The sequence below is a fragment of the Aricia agestis genome, chromosome 14 (assembly GCF_905147365.1).
Source record: "Aricia agestis chromosome 14, ilAriAges1.1, whole genome shotgun sequence".
NCBI classification, from domain to species: domain Eukaryota; kingdom Metazoa; phylum Arthropoda; class Insecta; order Lepidoptera; family Lycaenidae; genus Aricia; species Aricia agestis.
The window spans coordinates 11,954,026-11,967,671 of record NC_056419.1 but is presented as its reverse complement, the minus strand read 5'-3'; the positions used below and the strand labels follow the sequence as shown (position 1 = coordinate 11,967,671).

At 34.4% G+C, this 13,646-nt stretch overlaps 1 protein-coding gene across 2 annotated transcripts in view; it reads right to left on the bottom strand.

The window, feature by feature from the left end:
* The window catches only part of LOC121733610, a 49,073-nt gene that overhangs the window by 25,061 nt on the left and 10,366 nt on the right, over positions 1-13,646 (bottom strand). For both annotated transcript variants that reach the window (XM_042123906.1, XM_042123908.1), the window contains one exon: positions 10,995-11,056. In XM_042123906.1, the coding sequence (XP_041979840.1) occupies positions 10,995-11,051 (57 nt within the window). In that variant the 5' untranslated portion in view covers positions 11,052-11,056. The remainder of the gene's footprint in view (positions 1-10,994; positions 11,057-13,646) is intronic.

Genomic DNA, 13,646 nt, shown 5'->3' with positions numbered 1-13,646 from the left:
CTTAAAATTTTCACAAATACCTTAAATATATGTGTTCTTTAACAATTAATAATAATATTTAAATAAATTAAAAATTTAGGGGGGGCTCCCATACAAAATAATACAAGTTTTGGCCTATTTTTGCTCTAAACGGTATGGAACCCTTCGTGCGCGAGTCCGACTCGCACTTGGCCGATTATTTTACCTTTGTTTAGGTTTAGTTGTCGCTTTATCATTTATTACAATTGCTTTGTGGGATAGTGCGTGGAGGCCGCAAAGGAAGATCTTCCGACCGAGCGAGGTGGTATGCTCGGTCAGGCCGAACCGCCACATCTCCCCCCCCCCCCCCGAAGACCGAAGGTCGAATCTTGAAGTCTTGTCGCTTGAGTCGCCAGTGCCAGAGAGCACTGTTGCAGTGAGTCCCAGTGAGTCGGAAGTGTAAGCTGCTGCACGGGATCCAGTACGTCAGATAGCTGCAGTGCGGGGCCGATGCTACGTGCTGACCAGGAGAGATGTGCTCTGCTTGCTGACCGGTCGGTGTAGTGACAAAGCCCGATGATGCCGATGCGAAGTCGCCCAGGCCGCAGTACATTGCGACTAGTGGACGATGTACCACTGCTTAAGTAGCACTGGTTTTTTCACCACACATTCACTTAACTGTGACGGCCGAAATACTATTATCTAACAAGTGAGGTAGTTATTAAGAGTATTCGGGCTAGTGGTCCCAAAAAATTTGGTACCAATGGGAGGAATGACTAGATTACATTGAAATAAATAGATGACTAGAAAACATTGAAATAAAATTAAAATAGTTTGTTTTAGGGTTCCGTACCCAAAGCGTAAAAACGGGACCCTGTTACTGAGACTTCGATGTCTGTCCGTCTGTCTGTCCATCTGTCTGTCCGTCTGTCTGATTGTCTCCAGGCTGTCACTCAATAACCGCTATAGCTAGACTTCTGAAATTTTCACAGATTGTGTATTTCTATTGCCGCTATAACAACAAATACTAAAAACAAAAAAAAATATATTTAAGGGGGGCCCCCATACAACAAACGTAATTTTTTTTGCCTTTTTTGCTCGTAATCAATAATGGTAACAGCTAGTAACTTGAAATTTACATAAATGCCTTAATTATATTATGTGTACTTCAATAATTACTCGTAATAATAATATTTAAATAAAATAAAAAATTAAGGGGGTCTGTCATATAAAAAAAAATGGCATATTTTTCTTCTTTAACGGTACGGAACCCTACGTGCGCGAGTCCGACTCGCACTTGGCCGATTATTTCTATAAAATAAATTCACAGGTTTTATTATAAAACATATTAGGTGTACCTTGTAATTGTGAACTTATAGTTCATAATACAGTTTGAAAATATTAGAATTGCCAGTAGGTAACTCAAATAATATTATTATAATTATTGAAGTATGAGTAATACTCTTCATACATTATTTTTTCTTATTTTCAATCACGGACGTAAAAAAAATACGGACGGATCGCCATTAAGAAATGAGTGAAGCACCCTTAATAAGCCCAGGCGATCATATGTACACATCTTGCACACACACTCGCACTGTAATAAGCCGATCGTACCGCCATTACGCAATTAGACTGCATCGCGGTGACACGTCTTTGTCATTCATAAATAAAAATAAATATGCCATCTTGTGTTGTAAAATGGTGCAAGAAAAATACAACCTTACACAAAAAACATCAAGGAATAATATTTCATAGGCAAGATAACATATTTTTAAAGTATTTTGATAAAATAATGTAAATATTAATTCAACTTCAACAGGTCAGTAATGTCCATAACAAAGTGGGGAAATTTTCCCCAAACCGGGGAAAATTTTAAATTATTTTTAAATAATCAAATAATTAATTTTATTGTCTTTTATTAGTGTCATGTAAGTATTTAGCATACTATTGGCCAGTAATTAGGCAGGAATACAATAATAGGGGTGTAGACAGTAAACGAAATCTAATACAAATTATTGTTTTTTTGAGAGTTTGTATTATAGAATTACCGAAAATGGCCATATTTTACTTAATAACTTTATAATATTTTTTATATGTTGCGTTACGTCAAAATCACAATTAACATTGAATTGACATAAGTATTCGACCAAATAACGTTGGTCTGTCAATTGCATAGGAATCAACTTCCTTGATGGTACATCTGTAAAATAAATATATTTCCTAAAAATAGTCTACACCCCTATTAATTTCTTAATTTACAAAAGTGGATATAATTGTTGTTTGACGACCTCTGTGGCTCAGTGGGTGGGCTGTCGGTAGCTCAAGCCGGGGGTCGCGGGTTCGAATCCTGCCGACGGAACAAAAAGTTTTCAAAGTTCCTGGGTCATGGGTGTGTATTAAATATGTGTATCATATAATAAAAATCTTAAATATATGTATAGTATAACAGTATTAAATATATTTCCGTTGTCTGGTACCCGTAACACAAGTCCTTCAGGTACTTAGCACGGGGTCAGACTGACGTGGTGTGAAGCGTCCATAGATAAAATTGTTGTCTTAGATTTCCTTCAGTAGTAGGGGAGGGAAGGTGCTATTGGTGTAGTCACCCGAGCGTCATTGAGACCTAGTAGGAATGAAAATATTGAATGGACCTCTAGACCAGGAATAAATTTAACACCATGTTAGGTGATTTGATTTGACTTTAGCGCATGGTAGAACTCTCGATAGCTCTAACAGGCCGTTAACTGATTTAACAAGCCATTATTTATTTAACATTACTTGATTGTTTGATGAAACGGATTACGGGACTTAAGTATCTTATATCTTTTCGTATACAGGTTTCGTATATAGGTTTCGGGGGGGTTTAAATCTATCTAGCTAGGATTTTTTTTAGAAAATGTCATTTTATTCGTGTTTTATCGAATACCGAGCAAAGCTCGGTCAAAAACCTAGTAATAATTTTATTATTGTAAATGTTTGTACATAATCATTATTACTAATAATGTTATGTAAATAATATACTTCTCTGTACGTAACATGTGTTTTTTTTCTATCTATAGTGTCATAAAAATAATATTTTCATTATGACATCTTTAACAACCGCTTACATTTCTGAAGCGAAAAAAACAAAAATATGTTTAAGTATAAAAAATACATTTAACTTGTCTGAGTTTACAAAATTTAAAAAGTAGGGAAATTTATGATTTATATGGCAACCCTCATATCACGCACACGTCCTACACGGGCGGCCATAACTAGGCTTCACTCGTGATTAGAGAAGGTCACGTCCGTATTTTTTTTACGTCCGTGTTTTCAATAATATTACAATTTTTTAACAAAAATAATCCAATGTTACATTAAGTAATTGCTGTGGTTATAATTTATATCAAAATATATTATTTTACATTTTTTATATAATAAATCAAATATTAAAATTTAAAAATGCCTGAAATCAGTGTAGTTACATTCGTTAAAACTATTTATAAAATTATAACCTTATGTAATGTTTTACGAGACTTTAACAGTTATTAACGTTAGTTTAAATACTTTAATTATCTCAGGTCATTCGTCCCATTGGGACCAAAATTTTTGGGGACTAATAGCCCAACTACTCGTTATTAAATGGCAGCAATGATCCGACTGGGGCATAAATTTAAGGAAATTATTTGGAATACAAACAATTATTTCTAACAATAATTACATCATCTATTATGGAGTCTTGCAAACGCATTCTTAAATTGTTGAGTACAAATTTTAATGAGAAAAAAAGCCTCTCGACGCTGACACTTGTTGGTGGAATAGCTAAACCAATTTTGTCAGATTATATAAATATGGTTAAATATGGACTACACCCTTCCACTAAACATTTGGACTTTTTTGTGTTTTCGTCAAATGCAAACATCGAATATATTTTGTTTTCCTTTTTTCTTCCCATAATTATTGATAATTTACAAAAAGAAGAAACCAACACTCGCAACGAAGGACGAACGAAGTAATAGTAAGCAAACCCCGCGCATGCGAGAATCGAGACAGAGAAGAAAGGTGCGCGTGCGACGAGATGAGAGATAGCGCGGAGCGGCAACAGCGCGGCGATGCAAAGGTGCGAGCCGCACGCCGCTCAAACCGGTTTATTTCGGTTTGTGAGAGCTTAAAAATTTTGTTCTATCAATTTACCGGTTTTATGGAGGAACGAAATTATATCGGTTTATCGAACGAAATTAACAGGTTTTGCAAAACCGGTTCCGATCCCTGCCTCTATCATTAACTTTCTCAAAACCTGAGCTAATCCGCGCAGGTATGTAAACAGTTGTAAAGTGAGTGGTTCTGTTTCGGAATCATATCCACTTTTACTTCTGAATGGTTTTAACCTGTATTTGTCTCTGAACTGGATTAAGAAATGTCAAACACGAACGTCAAATTTGACTCACGGAATTGTTTTTTTTTTTAGGAATTGAAATGGCTTAGCCATAATGACTAACGGAAAAATTGTAAATCAAGATGAAAATATAGTTTAAAAAAAGATTGATATTTTTATTATAAAATATACTATTTTCTAATATATAACGTGGTCAATGTAGGAATAGTTACTTTTGCACCGATTTATTGTATTTAAAGGTAATTATTATAAATGTGTAAATGGTTTTATTTATATTTTTTTGGTATTTTATAAGCCCTTTATGAAAACACTGAGAAAATAACACTCCTTCATGTTTATATTATCACAAGCATGGCGATCTAGAGAAAGAATTCTCTGACATTGGCAACTAACTGAGTCGGCAATTAAAAAAAAGAAGAAGAAGGAGACAAAAAAAAAGATAATTAGATATTGTTATTTTAGTTTATAGAGATTATGTTTTACGCAAGAAATTGATAAGTTTATTATATCCTATACCTATTTGATACCTACGCTAAATAATCTACCATAAAAAAGTCTTAGAAATGCATCAAACTTGTGGATTACAATTACATGCATTACAACAGAGTTGATGTCATGAGTTGAACATAGTTTGTTGAACTTGAACTCATTCTTGAACACCTACGTTTTTTTGAGCTTTCAAATAGGTATTATTGTAACATAAACAGGCAATTTATAAGTTTAATAATCCCCTTTTCGTGCCTTGTAAGGCATTTTACATTATTAGTACTGTGTACGCTGAACCAAATATTTTTCAGGATAAAGGATGATTGCTAACACTGAGATACTATAAGTACTACATTTTATAATAAAGAATTGCAAGTGTAATGATGACGAAGTCCTAGGAAGATAATATATATTCACTCAAAAGCTTTAATTAAAAGAAATTTAATAAATACTCGTTTTTAAATGTTTTTTCATTTATTTTCTCACTTAAATATACCTACCTTAGATACATATTCATACACAGCTTTCATCAATAGGTACTATATTTGTCTTACACCTTATTATCAACCTAGTATCAGATAGGCAAGTGTTAAATCTCTTTTATATTATACTTATAAACATATTTATACAGCGGAAATCTTAAACAAGGTCTTCTCACTTAAAATCAAAGAAGATGAATCAAACATCCCTTGTGTGAATATTAATTTATTATTATTAAAGGAGTTCAAATACAAACTTTTGATGAAAGATAAAAACAATATTATAATTTCAGACTTTTATTTGGCAAACCAATAACAATTATTAGAAACTGCATTGCAAGTTGCAACTATGGGAAATTGCCTGGGATATCTCAGACAGAGAGCGGTCAAGGGTTTTGTGTTCTTTGTGTTGTATTATGTTGTAGAATGCCTCCCGTGTGAGTATCTCTATATACTCACACAGGAGGAGTTCTGAATGTGTCAGAATTGCTCCTCAGTCACACACTGACTGCTCCAACGCAAATGCTTCAATGCATGACCACTCTGTCTGATAGGTCCCTAAAACGACCACATCTTTTTAAAAATACATGAGGACTTTAGTAAGTCCTCATGTATTTTAAATTTTAAATGTAATAATATAAAACTAATATTATTATTATTGAGGTACAAAAGTATTTTTGGTAATAATAATATAAGTTCCAATGAAAATATTATGTTTTATGAACAATAAGTATGTTTGTTATGCAATTTTTGTTATGTCTTTTTGGAAAAAGTACTATAAGTAATGTAGGATTATATTTTTGAGTTTTAGTGACTATTCCCATTGTATATTATATCATATTGTAGTCAAGAGAAGTTATAAATGAAAAAGTGCATATGAGAATTTAGCTAATTTGGATTTTATATTATCAATGATTTAACATTTCTAGTAGTTTAGGTGTATGTGTGTGTGTCAATATTTATTCGTGAATATACATGAATCTAAAGTTTCAAAGGTTGTGTTCTCAAAATTCTTGTTATTGAGAAAGTAATACCTTTGAATTTACCTCTTTGGTGCAGCGTTTATCATGCATGGTTTACAAGGAAATAGTTTGTGAAATAACACAAAGACCTACTGCAATCAAAAGATTGTACGAAATGCTCCTAAGATAGGTTCCTAAGAAGTACATAGTAAGTCCTCATGTATTTTAAATTTTAATTTAATATAAAACTAATACTTATTATTATTATTGAGGTACTTAAGTACAAAAGTATTTTTGGTAATACATAATAATATATGTTCCTATGATAATATTATGTTTTATTAACAATAAGTTCCATATGTTTGTTATGCAATTAACATTAAGTACTTAAGTCTTTTTTGGAAAAGTACTATAATGTAGGTTTTTGTTTTTGAGTAAAATTTAGTGATTTACACTATTCCCATCATATAATACCATATTGTAGTCAAGAGAAGAAGTTATACTTAAATGAAAAAGTGCTCATATGAGAATTTAGCTAATTGGGATTCTATGATATTATCAATTATTTAACTTTTCTAGTAGTTTAGGTGTGTCAATGTTTATCCGGAGCATGTTATACATACATCTAAAGTTTAAAAGGTTGTATTCTGAAAATTCTTGTTAAAAGTAAGTAATATTGAATTTACCTCTTTGGTGCAGTGTTTATCATGCATATACCAATAATACTTCAGATTTACAAGGAAATAGTTTGTGAAATAACACAAAAACCTACAATGCAACTATAAGATTGTACCTGTAGGTTTTTGGTGAAAATTCATACTTGTTTTACAGTAAGTAATTATACACAACACTTGTGTTATACCTTGTATGTGTTTCTTGTGTACTAAATCAATGCAGTCTTAGCTCATCGCACAAATGCAAACCTTATTGTTGACTAGACATATAGGTATATTGTATTATTATACTACACCTCACTTATGTTATTATTCTGAAACCTCACTAACACTAAATGGATTACTAAGGTCTCTACGTCTTTACTTATGTATCACTTCGTGATTAACTTGAGAATACTTAATCGTTTTCCAAAAATTTGGACACTTCGAATGTTTAGTTTTTTGGTTTTAATAACGAATTATTTTCACTAAAATATATGCTATAGACTAAAATATAACTTATTAAGTAACTAACCAACTAAATAGCAATATAATTTAAGACTAAAAAGTATGTAATATTAATAAATAAAATTACTAAAATGTAAACTATTCAGTAAAAGCTACTCGTTGGTTGGTGTTTATTGAATTGCTGTATTTGACGTAAAAGCAAGCGAGCTTATGTCAGAAGTGTTGTCATGATACGAAATTATTACTCAGTTAACAATGGAGAAGTGAGTTTTGTGTCACGTGACCACTGACTGGCTGGAAAATAGAGGTCATGACTCATGGTACCAAAATGCGAGCCAGTCAGTATTCTGGCTGGCTTTAAGAGCTCATGATAGAGGGGCTGTAGGTTGGATGCCGCCCGCAAGTCGTCGAACTTCGGCCGCGTATTTTCGGACTAGTGTGTTTAGACATTTACAATGTTACTTTTTCATTGCTCGATACAAGAGACACATGAACACTGTACAGTCCACACCCTAAAGCCTTATCATGTTTTTAATTATAGATATTGCATAATATATCCCACATAACGTCAATATCCGCACACCTTTTCAAAATCCAATTCGTTTGGCTTATGTTTATCTGTTTCCCAATTTATTTTCATCTCCCTACAATACGTGACGGACTACAATGAGTTGTATCCAGGGATTAGTTGCGAACTTTGAATTGGATCAGACATAGAAAAAATTGGGTCACATTATGGTATTGTTTACGTGGCATATTTTACCATTGTTTGGGTTTTACCGAAAACGGGGTTATAGAGAGAACCTGCCGAGCTAGCACGGCCACCAGTAGAAATGCGAAAGTATAGACAAACTGTGGACATAAACTTAAGGTGAAGTTCAGATCTTTTTTCGTTCCGAACAATTCAATTAAAATGCCACTTTATGACAGACTATAGTCCTAAAAATTCAAATAATATCCTTCTTTATGACATAATATTATAGTTTGTCATAAAGTGGCATTTTAATTGAATTTTTGTCGGTCGCGATTAGCCGCGGTGAAGATCGGAACGGCACCTTAAGTTTATGTCCACAGTTTGTCCATACTTTCGCATTTCTACTGGTGGCCGTGCTATCCCGGCAGGAAGGACAAAGACTTTTTAACGTTGCTAGTGGCGGCCGAAAAGGAAGATCTTCCGACCGAGCGAGATAGCATGCTCGGTCAGGCCGAAGCCCACTGACGTCATTTCAGACGTTGTATATATCTTGCCGTTCTCCGAAACTTCGATAGCGCGATGCAGGAATGTTAGGCGAATTGTGGGTACCGCCACATCACACGCCCCCCGAAGACCTGTGGTATTCTTCGATGCGCTTGTGTTGTCAGGTGTGGGCCGAAGCTACGCGTGCAATGACCAGGAGAGGGACCCCGTGCTCTGCTTGCTAACCGGTCGTTGTAGCCTATGGCTGCCCCGTTCAAGCCAGACGCGGGTTCGACCGGCGCGGACCTCCAACGCGGCTTATGGTCGAGGCGACCCGGTTATGCTTGATGTCTGCTGACGTGGTGCGGATCACGTCGGGGTCACCAATTTAACGTTGCTAGTGGCGGCCGAAAAGGAAGATCTTCCGACCGAGCGAGATAGCATGCTCGGTCAGGCCGAAGCCCACTGACGTCATTTCAGACGTTGTATATAATATCTTGCCGTTCTCCGAAACATCGATAGCGCGATGCAGGAATGTTAGGCGAATTGTGGGTACCGCCACAACTTCTTTTTAACAAATTTCCAAAAAGGAGGGGTAGGTATAAACGTCTCCTATACAGGATAGTACAAAACCAAGTGATAATAATTTAGGGTGTGTTAGTGTGATTTGTGCAAGCGCCCGTGCGTCAGGAATTTTCCCATACAAAAGTTTAAAAAAGTTGCTCTTTCAGCGCTATTACTTTCACAGTGAATTCACTATAAGGGCACATATACACCCTTAAGTCTTATCACGTTATTTTGTAAGTATCTTACACCCGCAAAAAAAACGCAATTCGCAAAATGAAGACCTTCGATAGAGAATCACGTTTTATGGAAAAGTAGACTCAACATTTTGAGACCAGAGTCGATTATAATAGACTGGCAATGAGACATTCTTCAGGACTACGTGCGCGGAGTCTTTATAATTTTTTTTTATGAAATAAGGGGGCAAACGAGCAAACGGGTCATCTGATGGAAAGCAACATCCGTCGCCCATGGACACTCGCAGCATCAGAAGAGCTGCAAGTGCGTTGCCGGCCTTTTAAGAGGGAAATGGGGTAATAGGGGAGGGAAGGGAAGGGAACAGGGGAAGGTAGGGAGGGGAAGGGAATAGGTTAGGGGATTGGGCCTCCGGTAAACTCACTCACTCGGCGAAACACAGCGCAAGCGCTGTTTCACGCCGGTTTTCTGTGAGAACGTGGTATTTCTCCAGTCGAGCCGGCCCATTCGTGCCGAAGCATGGCTCTCCCACGTATAAATTGTTCAGTCAAACATTTTAACCGAACAATTTATAGTAACTATAGTTCTACCAGAATCTGATGGCAAATTTTGACGGCAGATTTAAAAAAAATATCCTTGATCATTGGATTTATTATATTTGTATGTTTCACACACAGAATAAGCCGCTAAAGGAAAAAAAGGATGAAAGTTTTATTCCTGTTACCTCGGTATTGCTAGAGTCAATTTATTTTCTCACTTTTTGCCATCAGATTCTGGTAGACCCATAAAGTTAATATACCTAGCGAAATAGAGAAACAAAGGCCTGATCAAGAGAGATGTCACTATCAGTAACACTGCGTGATAAAAAGAGCACTCTTTTTTTGACGTCCAGTCGGCACGTGCCGCACGTTGACAATTTAATCTCATAGAAATCATGTTCAATCATGCTTGTGTAAGTGTATAAGTACGTACACATATTTTTACACACAGAAGAAACCAATTTTGGTTTCGTTTGACAGCTCGAGATTATTGCTCTATTCCGCTAGGTATATTAACTTTATGGGTAGACCTAATAATAAGTATCTGTCAATCAAACTCTCCGTGTGTGTGTGTCCATTTCATCCAAACGGTTGGATAAATTAATTATATTTTGTCAATTTTTTTAACTTTATATTGGTTGCGTTTCTATCGTGGGTTCACGCATTCTGATAGCCTTTTCGAGTGGTTTGTACTTTGTGGTAAAAGCGTTACTTTGTCTGAAACGCGTACCTAATGGATGTCGAAGAGACGAGGAGTTTCCTCCTAACCCTTGAGAATTCCGACGTTCATATTATAAAATTCATAAGTAAAAGAGCTCCATAGGATGTAAGATGGGTTTTGGTGTTTCCTTTGCAAAAATCATATTGTTACAAATGTTGTTACGTAGTTTTTTTAATTCAAGTTATTACTGCAATACTATAGGTATTGAGCCAGTACCTACTTTGTAATTTGTTTTTGCTGCATTTAATTTTTAAATTACGTTGAGTGTATAATGTTAAATCCTATTTAGTGCAGGAGTATTTTTTTTCTAAGCTTTGTACACCGTTTAAGGGAAGTTTTGTACACCGCTAAATCTACCTAGGGGCCACCTTAAAATATTGTTGACGATAATACCTATAAATTAAAATAACTTACAGCATATGTCTGCAGGATTAACGTCCCTAAAATAAGTATTGCTGTCATCTGCTTCATTTCGCCTGAAACAAAAAAAATATATTCAGAAACCTGTTTTTTTTCAAAGTTCACTACTTTTTTTACTATAGAGCAGCCTTTCCCAAAATGGGCGTAACGCCCCCTTGTGGGCGCTGAAGGTCTGAAGGGGGACGGTGTGGGACCCAGAAAAAAAGGGGGCGTTGTGTAGAGGCTTGGGGGGTTATATTATCAGAATGCACTATGGGGGCGCTAAAATATAATTTGTTCTTAAAGTGGGCGATAGACAAAATAAGTTTGGGAACCTCTGCTATAGAGTATAGCAAAATTAATCTAATATATAAAATTCTCGTGTCACAATGTTAGATTGCGTACTCCTCCGAAACGGCTTTACTGATTTTAACCAAATCAAATCAAATCAAAATCATTTTATTTGCTTAGGAATATGGTACAATAAGGTGTTAGTTTTTACATTTTCCACATATTCTACTACAATGAGTGTGCAAATATTACTACAAACTACAAAGTACTAAGTCATATAATTTAAGGTTAATGTCAGAAGATTTATTACATAGAAATAGAAATGTCGATAATTAATTATTAATTTACATTACAATAGACAGGTGCATTTTATATATTTTTAGAAACATTTAAGTTACACATTAATTTTGTTTAAATTAACTCATTCATAATATTTTTATCATCGAAAAATTCATTTACTGAATAATACATCTTGTTAAGGAGCCAGATGTATAGTTTATTTTTATATTGTTTTATAGCCAGTTCTTTGAAGCAGTTAGGTAATTTGTTATAGATCCGAACTGCCATACAATACGCGTTTTTACTACAAATGTTGAGTCTTTGGTCAGGTATAACAAGTTTATGTTTGTCTCTACTACTTTTTGTTGCTAAGTTCATTTTTTTAGTAAAGAAGCGATCTAGATTGTTATGCACAAAAACACAAACGTCAAAAATATACTGACAAGGCAGCGGTAGTATATTAAACTTTTTGAACAATGGCTCACAGGTTTCAAAATATTTAGCGCTCGATATACATCTGATACATTTCTTTTGTATTTTGAAGACTCTGTTCATGTCTACGGAGTTGCCCCATATAACGAGACCATAGCGAAGATAGGCAACATGCCCATGATACGCTATGATGGCTGCTTGAACAGACACTGTGTGTTTTAGATTGAATAGTACGAACATATACTTTTCCAATTTAATACAGATTTTATCGATATGTTCCTTCCATGTGCATAAATAGTCCACAGTTATGCCTAAAAATTCAGTCGATTCTGTTTCTTGTATTTCCACGTCACCGAAATTTACTTTTAATTTATAGTTTGTATTTTGTTTACGAGTTTGGAAGTGAACTAGTTTTGTTTTACTTAAATTCATTTGTAGGTTGTTTTGTTTTAGCCAATTTGATGCACACCGCAAAGTTTTAGTAATTTCGATTTTCATGTCATTTCCTTTAGTTCCCCTGATAAGTATAGTAGTATCGTCCGCAAATAAAATAGTCTCATGTTCGAATTCATCTGGCAAATCATTAATGTATCCCAAAAATAGTAAAGGACCCAGGATTGTGCCTTGTGGCACACCTTCATATTTTTTTTTAAAGATAGATTTATAAACAGTTCTTATTCTGTTCTTAGTGGTTGTTATTTCCACGCACTGATACATATTAGATAAGTAACTTCTGATACATTCAAGAGCAACGCCTCGTATGCCTAATGCATGCAATTTATTTAGTAAGGTTTCATGAGACAAAATCGAACGCTTTTGTCATATCTAAAAACAATGCCACAAGAGGAGACTTTGAATTATGACATTCTGTTATGGTTTTAATTAGTGAGAAACAAGCATGAACTGTAGATGTTTTCTTTTTGAAACCAAACTGCTCTTCTTTTAATATTTTACTCTTTTCTAGGAAGTTATATATCTTGTCAAACATTACTTTTTCAAAAATCTTAGCAATTATGGGTATTAAGGTAATTGGTCTATAGTTATTGGGGTTAGTACTGTTTCCTTTTTTGAAAACAGGCTTAACTATGGAGAACTTTAGCTCCTCTGGGAAAATTCCTTGGGTCATAGTTAAATTAATAATATGCGTCAATGGTTTGCAGATTTTAGTTTTACATTTTTTAATAATGTCAGTTTTTATATCATCAAAGCCTGAAGAATTTGTATTTTTTTAATTCACTGATAATTTTGCAGGTTTGAGCTTCCGTGATAGGTGTAAGAAATATTGTTTTGTCATTAAATTATTTGTATTGTTGCTAAAATTTTCATTCGAAATGTCATTTTTTGATTTGTTATGTAATAGATTATTTTTATTCGTGGAATTATTTAAGTTGCAATTACTAGTCATGTCAATAAAAAAAGAGTTAAACGTGTCGGCAATGTCTTTAGGATCAGTCAATATAGTATTATTTTCTAGGTTTCGAATTTGAGTTATGTCAGAGGATTCACATCCTGTAGAATTATTATTTGTTTAATTTTTTATGATGTCCCATGTTGCCTTAGCTAGATTTTTTGCCTTTAGCATGTATTTAATGTTATTGATTTTTTTAGATTGTAAGATACATTTATTTAAAATTTTCGAGTATAGTTTGTATTTCTGTTTGCTTA